Below are 16,512 nucleotides of genomic sequence, written 5' to 3' on the forward strand. Positions count from 1 at the left end.
TCAATCTTCCATGTTACATAAACATACTAAGGAGAAAGGAAACATAACACTAATCACACTCTGGCCTCTGTGCTCTGTATTCCTGGACTGAATGAGACACAGCTTACACTTGGATCCTTGTTGAGCTATATATTGGTCAGAGGCTCCTAGATATCCTATCATATGTTGAAGCTAAGGGATTAATGAAGTCTGATACACAAGCACGTGAGTGGTGAGCCTGGTGGGCTTGCAGCTGTGTAACATCTCAGACCAATCTGAGCTACTGACAAGCGCTTAGATCCAAAAATACTACCCTGGGTCACTACCAAACAGGCACACTAAAAGGCTCATCACAATGCAGGCTCACACTCATAAACCCTTTCAAGGCATACACTAACATACAAAAAGTATAAGTAAAACTTATTCAGCATTTTTAAGTTGTGACTTGTGAGTTGTGTGATCTGTTCTTCCTCTTTAGCAAATATTAAGGTGAACTAGCTTTGGGACTGATTAAAAAAACAAAACACCAAATTAATCATCATGTTATCACATTTTTATTTTCAGACAATAGTCTGTGTTGACACAGGACTTTTTTTTTTTAAAACCTTGAAAAAATATACAAGAACAAAGCTTGAATTATTGAGAATAATCCAGACATTGTCAAGAGTTTGTACCGTGCTGCACAGAGTTCATTCGATGAAAAACAACAGAAACCAAAGTAACAATATAAAAAGGGAAGAGTATTATTTTTCTTTTTACAAAGATTACAGCAGATATAATACATATATCTAGAACATCAGGTACCAGACAATACAATTACAAAAAGGCAATTTAGACATTGTCTCAGTGCATTAGTGTATCTCAAACAGTCAATAACTCACTAATTTTGTGGCTTGTTGCAGGATGAAAATGACATAATGTGAGAAACAGATGAAATCATCAGAATACCTTACATAGAGTAAATTCTATTCCCCTGGTGCAAAATGATATAAATTAATTTCTCTTTGACTGTTAATGTGTTATCATATAAGTGCTGCCTATGGCCTCACATATTAATGTATTTCTTACATTGAGATTATTTTTATGTGTTTCAACTTCACTACAACCACAGGAATACTTCTGACCCCTTTAGTTTCCTGGTTGATATGAGGGGTTTAAGGACCCTTTGTACCTTTATTGTAATGTTCTTATGAGTGTATAAAAAGTATTAATATTGTAAAAGTATTATACCACTGGTTTTGTATATTCTACGGCCAACACACTACAAATTATGTATTTGTCACATTCCTGTCAACCATTCTCCAAGCAATACCATAGGATTTTAGTTTTATTACTGCCTTGCTCAACCTCATATGCCTTGTGATCTTAATGTTTTAAACTCAAGTGTGAGCTGTGCTAAGATTCAAAATATTAACAGTGAGATGGGAGGAGTAATCTTATCCCTGAAACAGCAGAATAAATGTCCACTGTAATAGGGCAGCTGTCTTCAGCGGGTCTCAATTCTCAGCAAATTGTTTTTCATTTTGTGCAGTATGCTTTAGAAAACGGGCAGCAGTAATGTAAAATGTATAGTCTCTTAAATATTTCAGAATCTGGGTCAGTAACTCCTGATTCTATCTATCTTGTTAATGAAACTAGTGTGTGTGTGTGTGTGTGTGTGTGTGTGTGTGTGTGTGTGTGTGTGTGTGTGTGTGTGTGTGTGTGTGTGTGTCTGGATACAGAGCACCAGAGTGTACTGTAAGATGCTTAAAAAGACTTTAATAAGCACACAAACAGATGGTTTTACTGCTTTGTTGAGTCCGAGCCTTTCATGTTGCTTTTACCCTCAGCCCTGCCCTTTGATTGGTCTCTGTGGAAGATATTAAACAAAGTAAATAATCACAGTTCAAAAGTTTAAATAATTGTAGTATCGTAACATGAGAACAATACACTCATACTGTATGTGTCTGCTGTCAGTGTCTCCCACTTGTTTGTCATTTGATCCTGATCTGCAGATTCTGGCCTGTCTTCAACACTACATGTGGGCTGAGGATATCATACTGACCTTTGGGCCTGCTCAGGACTGGTGAGGGCTGCCCAGCGAACAGCACGGGGTCGGGCTTCCTCCAGGCGAGACATGGGGCCAGATGGTTGGAACTTTGACACCTCCTGCTGCCACTCATCGTCAAAAGACTGTGCTTCAGCTGCGGGTGGAGGATCAGGATCATATTAGGCAACATTCTGGCTGTGGACTGATGGCCTAGAAATACCTGGACAGTAGACCTTAGAGTGGAACAATGGTGTGTTCAACTGCCTGGTCTACTTAACGAATGCACTGAACATGTATGATCTGATCACACACTATTGCACTGAGTGAGTTAGACATATTGGAAAAGCTAAATCCAGTATTTACTGTCTTTCACTGTTGTCTTGGTTTTGAAATATAGGAAATCTCTACATAATTTGACTGTCAAAATGAGAAACTGAAATGTCAGATTTCTTCCAGAATAATCTCTGAAATTGCTCCTTCATGCATTCACGTTTTTGAGTAGTGCAACAAATATGGTTGGATCCTCTACATTTATGGAGCAATCATGCGTAGCCACTGCAACGACTCAAAGCACTTGATCGCTTTAACGTACATTCATCCAAATTCTGAAAATCCTGGTTGAACTCCTTCTCTCCTGTTTTCTTGTTATATTTCTTCTCAACAACATGTCCCCTGTCCTGGATGTGGTGACCAATTGACATCTTCTCCAGACCACTCTCGGAGTCTTTAATTGCTTGCCGGGTCTCCTTGATCTGGTGATAAAACATCATTGTTATGTTCAGAAGAACAGAGCACCTGTGACAAAAGTTATTATCACTCAAGAAGGACAAAGTGAACAAGTCTTCTACAAACATATTTACTTCTACAAGCTCAGTGTATTGAACTATGCTCTAATGTACTGTGTTATAATACAGTAACACATCTGATGGCATACTTACCCCTCCAGGGGCACGGCGTGTTGATGAGGTCGCCTGGAAGACCTTAGGAGCCTCATTTCCAACCTTTGAATATGTCATGACTGATGAGGAGCTGAATGAGTGGGTGTTTGAATCTGTGGGCATGTTCTCCTGAAAAGCGCGCACACACACACACACACACACACACACACACCCCATCACATTGTCAAGAAACTACAGTTTATGTACGATAACAGTTTGAGAAAGCGGCCAGACGAAAGGAAGGGAACACAAAATCATTACAAGAGTAAACTCACACGCTGCATGTCCTGCATCCTGTTTCTCACGTTGGCCATAACGTTGTCAAACATGCTGAAAGGGTTCCTCATTATGTCCTGCACAAACACAAGAGGAAAAGAATAGCCAAAGGCTACAACTGGGACATTCACATTTTAGCACTTCACCATGTGTGAGCTAGTGGCATACAGTACACAGCAAAATTAGAAACCAAGTCCAGCATGCAAACACACACAGTGTTTATGTCTTTGTTTATGGGTTTTCCTTCACGGAGAATTTAAAGATGGCCAACCTTCCAACTCTGTGCTGCCTTTAAAAAGACCTGACCATGTTGTCAATAATTGTCAACAAATTTAACATTTAATGGATAAGATGATCTGGAACAAATCTTACTTGTATTATTTGTTGACAACCAGGTAAACTGTATTCAAAAAACACATTTAATCACTGTCATTATTATATAAATGCAGAACACTTCGTGGAGGAACATCTGTAGGTAACTGCTTAGGAGCTTCATTTTGAGCCAGGAAAAACCCTGTACACCACTCAGTGTATCATGCATGTTACCATGAGATGCCATCAATCACCACACATTCAAAATTTCAGATGTTCTTATTCTGTAAGGGTGCAGCCAGGTACTGCAGATCAGTATGGTTGCATCAATGGAAGTCTTTGGACTAAGAATAAGAACCACGGCTAAACTTTTCAAAAGTCGCTAAAGAGATCATCTTTATCTTGTCAGAAGAACAAGAGTGATGATGTTGCAGTTGACAATAGTTACATATTAGATACAGTATTATAGCAAACCTGAGAAAACAACCCACTGGTCATTCCACATTCTGGCCACAGTGTTTCCACAAGAATTATATGTTATACTCATGGTATAACATATACTAATTTTTTTTCACATTTAAACTTAATGGCCCATTATACATGTATACAGTATACAGGCATATGTATGCTTGTAAAGCAATTCTGCCCCCTGGACTACACTAACGAATTAACCAACCTTTAAAAAAAAATCTCATCATGGTCTGAGGGCAGGCACTTTAACATGCCTGACGTTTCTTGTACCTGCAAAAATCCTGGTATAAAGATTCGCCAGTTACAGTAGATGATATAGGTAGACCCATGGAAAGCTATTGTTTCAATTTCAGTTGGATCCCTTGTTTTTCCTTCAGCTGATAATAAAAATACTGTATATATCTTGGTGAAAACTTCTGCTTTATGTAAGGAGTTTGACTTAATGTTGGATATTGTGTGTGGGCGTTGTCAATTCCCAAATCAATGACTATGTAATCAATCAATCAGTTGTCTGGGAAATATAAGTAACCTCACTTACTACTTCACCCTTAATCTCTGTGGAGAGACCAAGCTTTAGTACAAACACTGTTTAATGTTTTACACATAGAATTTTATCCTACACAGTTCAAACACTATGGTTGCTACTATACTAGTGTACTTTAACAGTCTACACATCCAGTGGGTGAAGTGTTGATGGCCTCAAAGAATATAGGAAAGAAGTGAGTAAAGTTCCAGTTAGGTTTCCAGTTAAACAATACTGCCACTGAGTAAAAATTATGCTTTGTTGGCAATATGATAATGGGAAATAACATAGTATTGTATACATGGATTGGCATAATGGTGTAAATTTGGAGTGAATGTACTGGAAACACTGTGACCACTTTACTGACTGTTCCTAGTCAAATATTAATGGAGAGGATCAATTATGGAATAAGAGCATGCACTTGGTCAGTATGGCTTTAAATAAGAAACTCATGTGATAGTGTAGTTGGACACAAGAGACACAACTCTACTGACCGTGCTGTCAGTACCGCCAAAGGGCAACAATGACCGGCTCATATCCTGAGAATTCAAACAATATCATTTTAGCAACACATCATGGTATTGTATCTGTATAGCATGGTACATACACAAACAGACACTACACGCGCATGTGCACACACACAAATCATGTAGACTTCTTGCATGTTTGTTGAGGTTCTTGTCGGTTAAGTTGTTAGGTTGTTTTACATTGGTCACTAAGCCCTTGACGCAGCTACAAAGAGCTCTCCACATGACCTTATGCACAACCCTTCAAGGCCATGAACCCTCTGGGAGTGCAGGCACCAAGGAGTGAAAGGCCAGTGAGGAGGGAGCAGCCTGCAGCCTTCAGTCAGAACCTGTGTTCTCTGGGCCAAAACCGCAGGTGTTTATGACCCTGCGGCCCTGGATAAGCATCTCAACAGCCATCACTATGTATGTGTGTGTGTGTGTGTGTGTGTGTATGTGTGTGTATTTTCTGGGGGTGTGATTCGCAGGGGTATTGTGCATAATCAGTGGGGTGTTGAATGACTTGTGTTCCATGTGTAATTGGGTCGCATTGCCGGGGATTAGCGTGGGTTTAACACTGAAACTGAGCTTCATTCTAGGAAGGCTGCAGTGGGCTGGGTGGACCAACCAGGACAGGGATCTAACAGGGGGTCGCAGAGTCCAAGGCTGCTCTCTCAGTTCTTTTCAAAGGTCAAGCTGATGTAAAACGCTCCTGACCAGCATCTATGAAGCCTCACAGCCAATTTTATCCCAGAGTGGCATCTATGAACTAATAAATGCCAGTTACATATCTGCCAGCATTATATTTAGACTGGGGTTGTGCAGAGGAGAGAGAGTGCAAAATAAGCAACATAGACCCGGCGGTCTTTAACACATTATTTTAGGCTGTCTGGACTACTGCAGATTGGCATTCTTTTTTCTATCTCTCTCTCAATCTGATACAGAACCTGCCACTGTGGCCTCTGAGGCAGGCTGCTCCTGCTCCTGGGGGAGCTATGGGTTACACCATAGGGGACATGTACTGTAGATATGATTCATACATAAAAGGAAAAGTGAAGTTGTGCTGCAAATGCCTAGTTCCTGGGAAATGGAGCATCACTAGGGAGTTAGAGACATTTTGTAAAAAATTGTGCTCTTAGAACCAGAATACCACAGAGAAGATAAGGAGGTACTGAATCTGATTGTGGCGACTGATGTTTTTAAAGCTTCTGTAGGTGAATAAAAGGTTTAGCAAATGCTGAATTTCACACTACCTCTGCAGCAGGAAATGCTGTCATAATTCTACAACAAAGATGATATCAGCTCTACCTACAGCCACCAGCCTTGCTCAGTACAAACCACAGAATCAAAGAAAGCAAATCTAATGTATAATGAAGCCTGATTGTCATTCACCAGTACTTTTATAAACAAGTGCCCAGATGAATGAGCACGCTGAAAGGTGATATGAACCAGGTAGTGGATATTGGCAAGAGGCTGGGAAATGTGAGCACCCATAACAGGCTTGGAAGGTAAGACAGGGCTTATTCTCCCAGTGGGAATCTAATGCTTAGCAAGTTAATACAAGAAGTACAAGCCTTTCAGCATTATGTGTGTGCATTTCAATGTGTGTATACGAGCATGCCAGTGTGTCTGTTTTGCATGCTGTGACTGTGTGTAATTGTGGTTGTGACAATGTTTTAATACAGTATGTGTGTGTTTATTTATGTATTTTTGTGTGAACATTTGTGCCTATGATATTGGAGAGCAGTATGAGAGTGAGCTGTCTGTCATCTAGCTGCTAATGCACCAGCACTGCCAAGGCACGTTCTGCGAAACAGATGGACCAAAGGAGCAACAATGAGAAAACAGAGTGTCCATGACATCCATACGCATGCCTTTACAAAGCCAACAACACAGCACCAGAGCTACAGCTCTCTGACCACTGCTGGGCACTACAAGACTGATCCTTATCTTCTGAGAAATGTGCATGAGAACTGTGATAAAATCGGTGGATTGTTATGGTAATACAGATAGCAGTAATTCCATGTATCTTACTATACCTTGGATTTTCTGTATGTTGTTTGTGACTGAAGATGATTGAAACATGCACTGAAACAGAACATTACTCCTAATATTAGATTAAATAATTTGTTTGCATGGAGATTTTACAGCGTATCTCCATTTCACCCCCTATCACTGAGGTCATTAGTCAAGTACTCAGAGCCCCTCCTCAGCTGGCATTAGCTAGTTAATAGAATGATGCTAATAAAGAGAAAGCAGGTTGCTGGCTATTGAGGCTAGGCTTCTGATGAAAGTCATTATCAAGGATAAATATACAGGCTCTCATGAGGTAGTGGGATTAAAGCAGGTGACAGAGACTAAATTTGACTTAGCAGGGATAAATAAGCAGTGGAGGGGTCGATCTGGGAAAGGTTAACGGGTGCAATATGGCAGACCAAAGCTGCCTACCTGACTTTTCCTTACAAGTCTGCACAACTAACAACAAATTGTTCCAGAGTAAACAACTGCTCCAGCAGTACTTTCTAACCATCATACTTTGAGCACATATTGCAAATCCATGGATTTTTCCAGCCTTATTCTCACCTAATGTAACAGTGTGTGAAAATCAAAGACTTATAGGGAAGCAGTTATATTTGAAGACAAACTATATTTTAAGTTAACATGACAACTAGGCCAACTAGAATCATATCAAAATAAACTGTTATTTTCCGCAGCAGCTCATCTCAGCAGAGCAAAGCACAATTCTCTGGGGTACTATTGGTGCGAGTGTTAAAGAAGTCTGTACGTGTATTTGCAAGAAAGCAGTGTGTCAGTGGAACAATGCACTATAAATAGGGCTCCTCAGGGCTAGATATAACTGTCCAGAGAGGCCAAGGGGGTTGCCCTTCCTCTAAACCAGAGACTCACATGGCCCCATACCTCAGTGAGTGGTGCTCCAGTTACGCTGCCAGTGGCCAGCCTCCACTATAACCTTAGTAAACTTAGCACTTGCTCCAAACACTAATCATCTGTGGTTATAAACCCATGAGCTGTGGACAGACTGGGTCGTAAGGTGCATGAGGAATCTGCTGAAGCTGGGGCTTCATCCCTTACAGATATACATGAAGGTTAGTCAGTAGTGTATATATACACATATGGAAACTGTAACACACCCGGTTGAGCTTTATTACCTATTACTTGAGTCCACAAGTAGAAAAACAACTCAACACTGTAAAATGAGTGCTTCTCGAATTGAATGTTCTCACCCTGTGTTCATCCCTCAGCCCCACGGATGAGCTTGGATATTCTGCCATGTCGTGACCACGGCTTCTCCCATCCATTATGCTGGGCATTAATGGCCCGCCGAATGGCTCAGAGAAACTACGCATCATCTGCCGCATATGTTCCCTGTGAGCCCGGAATGGATCCCTATTGGAGAGGAAGAGGAAGTAAAGACAATGTGAACCCCAGCATTCAATCAGAAATTCTTAGTAAAGCCCTGCATGATGATGCAGACTACTGCAAACCATTGTTAAAGTCCTTGGAGATTAAAAATAAGGATGAAAATGTCTTTACAATAAGCACTCAATTCAATATTTGAGAATGACTCAGACATCTTATGCCAGCTTGGAGCTCATTAAAGATAAATTCTTCAATGAACACAACACACTGAAATAAGAAGCACCCCTAAAATAATTTCAGCCACCCTTACACTTGCCTTGGTCAAGTGTGGGCACACTAACTCAGCAGGTGTTCACTCATGCAACAAGCCAAAGTGAGTGTAGCACATAGTGTCAGTCCCTAAACTGCACTGGGAACTCTGTTTCTACAAACTGTACTCTTTATTTCTTTTCTAAACTGATACAAACCTGTACATTTAAAGTACATGGATGGACACATAATAATAAAGTAAAACTTTTTATTCACCTTTTAAGATTGATTTTAAAAGTATATCATTACATAAAACTCTGTCTGTCCTTACACTATGAAAAAAATGCTAATGCCAAAAGGTAACTGAAGCAGCACTAATGTACCTGTTATTTAAATCCAAACATTCATGTTGAAATTCAATGAGGATTGACAGATTATATAACCACTCTTAAATTTGCTAGTAACATGTTATGTGTAGGAAACCACATTTTATTATTTCAAGTTACAAATCTAGTTAGTGTTAAACAAGGTTTAGGTCTGATATCTGTCAACGGCCGGTTTTAATAAAAATGATAATTAAAAGTGAAGCTAAATTTCTGGTTATTTACGTTTGTTAAGTTTTAAGTTTGTGAGCATACTTTGGAGTTTTGTTTGTCCCATTGATAAACGCCTTCTGATCTTAGTTTAACTGATGCATTATGAAAACAAACGCTAACAACCTAAATTGCAAGCTAAACATTCTTAATAAGTCATTGTTAATAGATTTAAAACATTTCTGCTACTCACGAGAAGAACGGATCCTCATCAAAGTCCCTGAAATTACTATTGAACATTTCCACGGATTTTGAAGCTGTAAACAAAAGTCTGAGATAAGGATTTTCAAAAAATAATCCGTGTCTGCCACAGGTGTCAGGGCTCCGCCGCTCAACCCCGGTAACGTTACTATGGAGGCTGTGGAATTCAAAGTCATTTAGAACCACTCTGACATGGGCCATGTGATGAGAATCCGGTCCTCGGATTGGCTGGTTATTCGGAGCGTCGAACAGTTCTATTCGCGCGCTGTATGTTGTGGTTGGCTGCCAAGGCAACGGCACTCCAGAAATTTCTTTAAAATCTCCAATTTTCTTGTCTTGCTTGTGCATATCACCACAAAATTGGCAGTGTTCTTCTCCAACATACCCTCACAGGACCCCTGTAAAATATATGCAGCTAGTACAAGTTCATAACTGCAGAAATATCAATGGGTTTTAAAGGATACATTCACAAAAATTCACCTCAAAGATAATCTGAAGCAATAGGCCTACGAGGCTTCAGCAGTCTGAGTTAGACAGACTTTTTGTCACTAATCCTCCACTACAGTTTAGCACGTTCACACTTTCTATGGAAACACAAAGATGGGAATTTTGTACTAAAAAGACTAACTTTGGTAGATGATGAGTTCATTTGTCTAGCTAACTGGCTTCAAATCAACTTTGAAATAAACTTTGAAATATATTAGACAGAAAAACGACTGGATATTGTCTCCAATCCTTTACACTGAAAGCACATTAAGAGGTGATCTTTTAATAGCCAGTATAAACAGGGGGAATAATTACTGCAAGAGTAAAACTTTTTCATGTGGACAGGTTGAACCTATCATTTAAAATGAAGAAGAAATCACATGATGTTCTCTAGTATTGAATTACTAGACTTTTGTTTCTGAAGTGATTCTAATTCTAGGGTGTGAAGACGTTTGGGAGAGCAACCTGACACGTGTGAGGAGGGCATACACACAAATTTCACTCACTCTAAGCAAGCACTCACACAGCAAAGCTTAATTTGTGTGCTTGCCTTTGCAAATCATTTGTGCACTCTGATTCATTATTTCATTACAACACTGACTATTTGGAGAGTGCAGGAGTGAAACACAGTGTCCCAGACTCAGTATAGATTTACCATCTGGCTGTTCCACAAATAGGTCTGAGTGTGGACTTGACACTGCTTTGAATCCCTGCTCAAACTGCGACAACACTGAATAAACATAAACATAAACAAAATCAATCAATAGTATAAATATTTAAGAGAACAGAAGTTTAGAGCAGGTGAGAAGACGTTTACTGCAGTCTAATGTCAATCCTGATGCAGACCAAAGAGATAAGGTTACCTCAGGATGAGTCAGACTGCTTTTAGTGAGCTACTGTATGGCAGGGCGACTCATTTATATATATCTATCTGGAGATAGCGCTGATATCTTACATAACAAGTGTCACAAGTTTATCACCATAATTCACCCACAAAAGCACAAGACAGTTTTCACTCAAAAAAAAAAAAAAAATCACAGCTATCTTTATTAACTGAGTTTATTACAAAAGACAAAAATGTATCAAATTCTACATCTACATGGTAAAATTTATCACTTAATCTGACTGTTAGATCTCCATTAAAAATAAATGAAGCTAATTAAAGAACAGCAGATTGACTGAATTCCATTAACATTACTAAAAATAATAAGCACATCAGGACCAAAAACCTTTCATTTGCTCAAATTCTCACAAGTGTTTTACAACTGGTCAGAGAAATTATTGGAGGGGTAAAATAAGAAACATTATGATGGCCTAAAACTAGACAGATTATGACAGGGATTGAGACATAATAAAAGCAAACTCAAATGATTGAATGAGGTGTAGATCTGGATTGAATGTGTCTAGGAAACAGGAAAGATGTTCTGAGTTTCTGGTGTCTTTCAGGTCACAGGACTTCCCATGAGCCTCTCCTGTCGCAGCGAGACCAGGCGGTTCAGCCACAGCTCCTCTGCTTTGTCCTTGTCCATGAATAACTGCAGGAAAACATACAGAGGACATGTGAATACGCAGAAAGCAGACAAAAACAAAAATGTAACAATCTCTATCTTTAAAGACTTTTCTTCTGTAATTTTGGGATATTGCACTCCAAAAAAAAAGTGGCTGCTCAGTCCTACCTTCCTAAACATCCAACATCCAGAATGTGACAGAAATGAACGAGCTATGTTTCCTTGTAAGTTTATGAGCCTGGCACAGAGTTGTCAGTACTGCCCACTGACACCCATGTGACCTCAGTGTGGAGTCACAGCACTGGCATGAGTGAAGTCTGTGGTATCTTACATGTCATCTTTGTCTTTTCTTATCTTCTGACTTCAAAATGCACATGAGAAAAACTTTTATTGTATAACTCATGTAGTTATGTGGGCCTAGAAGTGTGTTAGACTGGTGGCAGAAGGGCCCTACACATATGACTTGTATTCATGGCAGTACATCACCAGCAGTAATGATATTGATTGTAAGAGGGCTATAAAACTGCTGCTGCAAGTGTCTGATGAATGAAGGCATCTGTTTATTAGGAAGAAACATAATGACTATGAGATTGAGAAGCAAGGCACCGAGACATAGGGAAAAAAATTGGAAGATCATTTCTATATTCACTGTGTGCTTGTGTGAGGGGTGAGAGATAATGTTGATATGCTGGCTATGTGTATGTACTGTACATCTATGTGATGATACATGTCTATTATTATGCAGATTGTAGAGCATCCCCGGCCACGTCAATCCTTCATTGTTAACCTACGCTGCTTACAGCTGCACTGCATGTTATCTGTGTGTTAGATTCAACACCAGTGAGTTCTTGTCTGTCAGCCCCGCACTGGTGTCATGGTGCTAATGAGGCTGTGTGTGTGGGATGACAGTATCTGGGCTGGGCTAATGGGACTCATCTGTTCTAATTGGAAGAGGAGCTAGAGCTGGAGCTGGGGCCGGGGCCTGCCTGGGGCATATTGCTGCCATACATCAGCCTGTCTGAGGTTGTGTATGCGTGTGCATTTGAACTGGGGGATGGTGTGTGTATGTAAGAGTGTGTGTGTATGTGAGGGGGTTATCTGCATACGTCAGTGCATAACTTAGTTTCCCCAGTGGAGATAGATGACTGGGAAGCCCCAGGGAGCATTATTGGAGTTTAAAGTTTTCCTTCTTGTTTTTCATCATTGGTCTGCAGGCACGGGAGGAGGTGACGTTAGGAGGCTATAATCTGCTATACTGCATTGTCCTATATGATACAATGCACAGTATCAGAATGTGCAGGAGTGGTGTAAATAGTGGTGGCGATGTCAGTAAAAGCAGAGGTATTTTTAAAAGGAAAAAGTTTACAAAGTTTGTCCACCAATCAATGAAGGTAAGCACCATACTTGTAAAAAGCTGGCAAAACCAAAAGATAAAATCATAAGAAGCAAGGTCAACTTCAGCTGTGCTTGAGTGTTGCAGAGTGCTCATTGGCTCAGAGGGTTTTAAAAAGTCTTTGTGATAGAACTTCAGGACGGCTTGGTGTGATGTTGAAGCGAACAGAAAAATCCAAACCTTACTGTGAAAGGGTTTTCCAGGTGAGAACTTACACTGGGATGGGCGAGTGTGTCAGTGTCGTTATAGACTATGGACATGGGAAGAGTTACATCCTGAGAATCTGCCCTCTCTGGCTCCTGCTTCACCTCAGCTGGCTCAGTCTGGATTTGCAGAAATACACAAAACATTCAAAAACGTCACGCTCATTAAATAAGCACATTCAAGTATTTAATATAGGTTTTACAATACTGAAACAGAGACATTATAAAAAAAATAAGCATATAAATGATAGATACAACTAATAAATTGCGAAAGCAAAATTTTAAAAAAGAAAAACATGTAAGAATATATTATCCAAAGCAACAACAGTGCTAATATAAACATGGTTTTATTGTTTGTAGTGTTATCAAATGACCACATAAATGGTATGTGCGCAGGAAGACAAATATTTCTCTCCCTCAAAATGACAACATCTTATTCCCAATTCCATACTGCATAATAATGCTCAGGTGTTGAGTATGTAGTGTGTCCACACTGGAAAAGTGACAAAATTAACCATACTGAAAACAGCCAGTATGCATACTAACAACTCCTGATCGCGGTTTTTGAGCGCGCTCCTGATTTAATCAATTGTTTCACAAAGCAAAAGGAAATGGAGGCGCTACTCTGCATTTTGATGGATGTCTTCAAGCACATTGGTGTAAAACATACATGTACACTGATTGCAAGCACTGAAAAACATACTAAAGGCAATCCATATATTACATACTATATACTGTATTACAGGAATTGTGAAATGCAATATGACATTTGTCCAACAGATGGCAGTGAAAGATAGGCCTTTGCAGTAAACTTGTGGACAGCAGAACTGATAGTGATCAGTTTGTATCCTGAAATGTATTCTTATGTATATCTCACTCAGTTCATCTATGTATGTAAGAAAACATGAGACTATCAGCAATATACTGTATTTCCCCTTCCCTACCTTGTATTTTGTGAGTGATTCTCGTTGGGCTAAACCACCAGCTGCAGTGTGAGAGGCCTGGCTTCACTGTATAAGGTCTTCTTCATGTTAGTGATTACTGAAGCTATAACTTGTGAATATTAAAATATTCAAACACTTGGCAGAATCAGCATTGTGACAGGTCAACTTCGTCAGTTGAACAGCAACATTAACCACATTTTGTTACAGTTACAGCCAAAGGATTTTTTCTGAAAAGGACTTTAAGTGAAGATGAAGGCTCTCTGCCCTCCTCATGCTGCCATCTGTAGAGTCCAAGCTGATAGCAGGGAATATGATACTTAGAATGATTCTTCCTCCATCCCTAGAGCTATGACTTAAAGCTATAATAAGCCCCGTGTTTGGACGGATGGCCCGTTTGCCTTGTTGTACTTGATGAGGAAGAAATAACAAAATGAACACTTTGCCAAGTTCATTCATGTTTCAAACACTCCTAATACCAGCCCCAGAGCAAATGTTTACCCAGTTGGAAAAATCTATTTAAAATTCATTGGGCAGGATACAAAAAAGTGAGTGGGATATAAAACACTCTAGCTAATAAGTATGGTGATGTGCCAAATATCAGATAGCATAAATGGCTATTACAATTCTTGGAAATGATTTGCTGAATATACATTTCTAATGAATGCAGCTCCCTTGAAGTAGAAAAAAATCTTAAAAGATATACAGTACTGTGGCAGATACTAAAGGTTTCACTGGCTCCTCCTCATTAACAGTTGCTTAAACATCATCCAGTCACAACTCATAGCTAAATAGTTATAAATACTAAAACCAAATAAACCTTATACATATATATTCTCAGACAATAACATGTTCAAAAAGGCAAGCTCATTCTGTTATTTTGACACCATTTCATTAAAAGAGGTTTGTTTAATTATCAGTTTCTTGAAATAACAATTTACCCAAAGATGTATATTATAGGGTAGTCAATGTTTACATGTTTTTTTGGCGATTATTCATTCTGGCCAAGGATGTGATATTGCTAAAAGACTCTGAAAGACTATGCAATCCTCCTAACTAAACATGAATCGTCTAGATATCATAAGTAATATTTGACTAATGACGAGGACGATACCCAAGAGATTACTCTGAAAACCAGTGAAGAGCTGCTATTAAAAAAAAAAAGAAAAAAAAAGTAAACTTGAAATTGTGTATCATTACAGCACTTCTGTGCATAAAAGAGAAACTGATTAAAATACTGCAGAACTGTGTCCCTTTGTTTTACGTAATGTTGTATTTTCTTTGAAGAATTTTTAAATTATTCCATTTTTCTTTATTATGTTTTATGATGTGATTTTACAGTATATATCTAACTTTATACACATGAGAACACACTTGACAGGTAATATTTCCCATGTAGAGATCCAATGTAGGTGTGAACAATGAAAGATACTACCCAACTGCATTAGTGAATCTGGTAAAGTTGGGGGATCAATGTGTGAATGTGGCTTTATACTGAGAAAGAGAAAGCAGAGTGTACTGTGCATATGCAATCTGTGCAGTATGTCCAGGCCAGGACAGACTGGATTAGTCCAGTCCAAGCTGCAGCCACACGGGTCTTGACCTTTGTCAGACTCACCGAGACGTGTCCCAAAAGTCTGTGTAGGTCTGCTGTCACATGTTGTCGCCTATCTTTTCAAAACAGCCATGAGCCCCAACAAATCTAATTCCTGCTCCTTCAGAGACAGCAACATTTCAATAATGACTTCTGTGTTTTGTCTGCATCTGCACAACCAGAGGGGGGAGAGAGAGACAGAGGATGGCTGTTGCCTGCTGTGGCTTTTGTGTGGGTGCTGTTGCTTTGGAGGCGGCGAACAGTGGAGCGTCTGATGAAACCGTCTCAGGTCGGAACAAACAGCGCTGAATGGGAATGTTTGATTTGGTCTGGGCTGTCTCTGGACAGACGGCACAGCATTGCAGAGAGGGAAATTCAATAAGAGACAGAGTGAAAAGACAGAGAGAGTGAGGGGAAAGGGGAGAAAGAGAGACAGAACGCACCTTTATATCATCCCTGGATGATTTGAAAGCCTGAGGAACAAAGGAATCACTCTCGATGGCCTCAATGTCCTTTATCCTTCGCACTTGCTCCTCCAGAGAAGTTCCCTCTGAAACACATGTTACACAGAAGGGAAGCTATGAACAAAAGCAGGCACACACATATGAACACAGGCACACAGAGGGTCAGCCTTCTCTTGTCATGTTCTGAAAGGCACCAGATTTCATTTGGACTGGGCTTAGTTGATTGTATGTTCTCTCTGTGTATAATGTTATTTGACACTTACAATATGAAATATCTGATATTCCCCTAGTTTAATCTTGGCTCCCACGAAAATAACTCTTGCTAAACCAAGGGCATGGAGTTAGTACAGAAGGTAAGTGGAAAAAATACTAACAAGATAATAGCCAGACAGTGAATTACACTCAGATAATGCATTCTAAAATAATCAAAATATGAACACAAACTCACTGCAATGAAATTTCATT

General features: G+C 39.6%; 2 protein-coding genes across 3 annotated transcripts in view; both read right to left on the reverse strand.

Annotated features, from left to right (window-relative positions):
• Positions 1 to 534: 534 nt before the first annotated feature.
• Positions 535 to 9,615, reverse strand: mlf1 (myeloid leukemia factor 1). Of its 2 annotated transcripts, XM_022753835.1 has the most exons (8): positions 9,451 to 9,615; positions 8,280 to 8,442; positions 5,023 to 5,067; positions 3,222 to 3,299; positions 2,947 to 3,075; positions 2,601 to 2,760; positions 2,024 to 2,162; positions 535 to 1,828 (listed from the first exon to the last, which is right to left on the reverse strand). In XM_022753835.1, the coding sequence occupies exons 1-8, from the start codon at positions 9,495 to 9,497 to the stop codon at positions 1,762 to 1,764; spliced, it is 828 nt and encodes a 275-aa protein (XP_022609556.1). In that variant the 5' UTR covers positions 9,498 to 9,615; the 3' UTR covers positions 535 to 1,761. The 2 variants fall into 2 exon arrangements, with proteins under 2 accessions (XP_022609556.1, XP_022609557.1); XM_022753836.1 differs by lacking the exon at positions 5,023 to 5,067.
• Positions 9,616 to 10,987: 1,372 nt separating this feature from the next.
• Positions 10,988 to 16,512, reverse strand: part of rsrc1 (arginine and serine rich coiled-coil 1) — a 118,380-nt gene continuing 112,855 nt past the window's right edge. Inside the window, exons 8-10 of the mRNA XM_022753847.1 lie at positions 16,027 to 16,133; positions 13,061 to 13,168; positions 10,988 to 11,479 (exon numbers count right to left, since the gene is read on the reverse strand). Of these exons, the coding sequence (XP_022609568.1) occupies positions 11,387 to 11,479; positions 13,061 to 13,168; positions 16,027 to 16,133 (308 nt within the window). The 3' untranslated portion in view covers positions 10,988 to 11,386. The remainder of the gene's footprint in view (positions 11,480 to 13,060; positions 13,169 to 16,026; positions 16,134 to 16,512) is intronic.

Source organism: Seriola dumerili, unplaced genomic scaffold (genome assembly GCF_002260705.1).
Source record: "Seriola dumerili isolate Sdu_G_001 unplaced genomic scaffold, Sdu_1.0 BDQW01000199.1, whole genome shotgun sequence".
Lineage (NCBI taxonomy): Eukaryota > Metazoa > Chordata > Actinopteri > Carangiformes > Carangidae > Seriola > Seriola dumerili.

Excerpts from the sequence above, each read along its gene's own strand:
- mlf1 (XM_022753835.1), bottom strand. The coding sequence starts at position 9,497 with ATGTTCAATAGTAATTTCAGGGACTTTGATGAGGATCCGTTCTTCTC. Across the intron at positions 5,068-8,279 it reads GGCTGAGGGATGAACACAGG|GATATGAGCCGGTCATTGTT; the intron begins GTGAGAACATTC and ends TTGAATTCTCAG. Across the intron at positions 2,163-2,600 it reads TTTTCAGAATTTGGATGAAT|CTGAAGCACAGTCTTTTGAC; the intron begins GTACGTTAAAGC and ends CTCCACCCGCAG.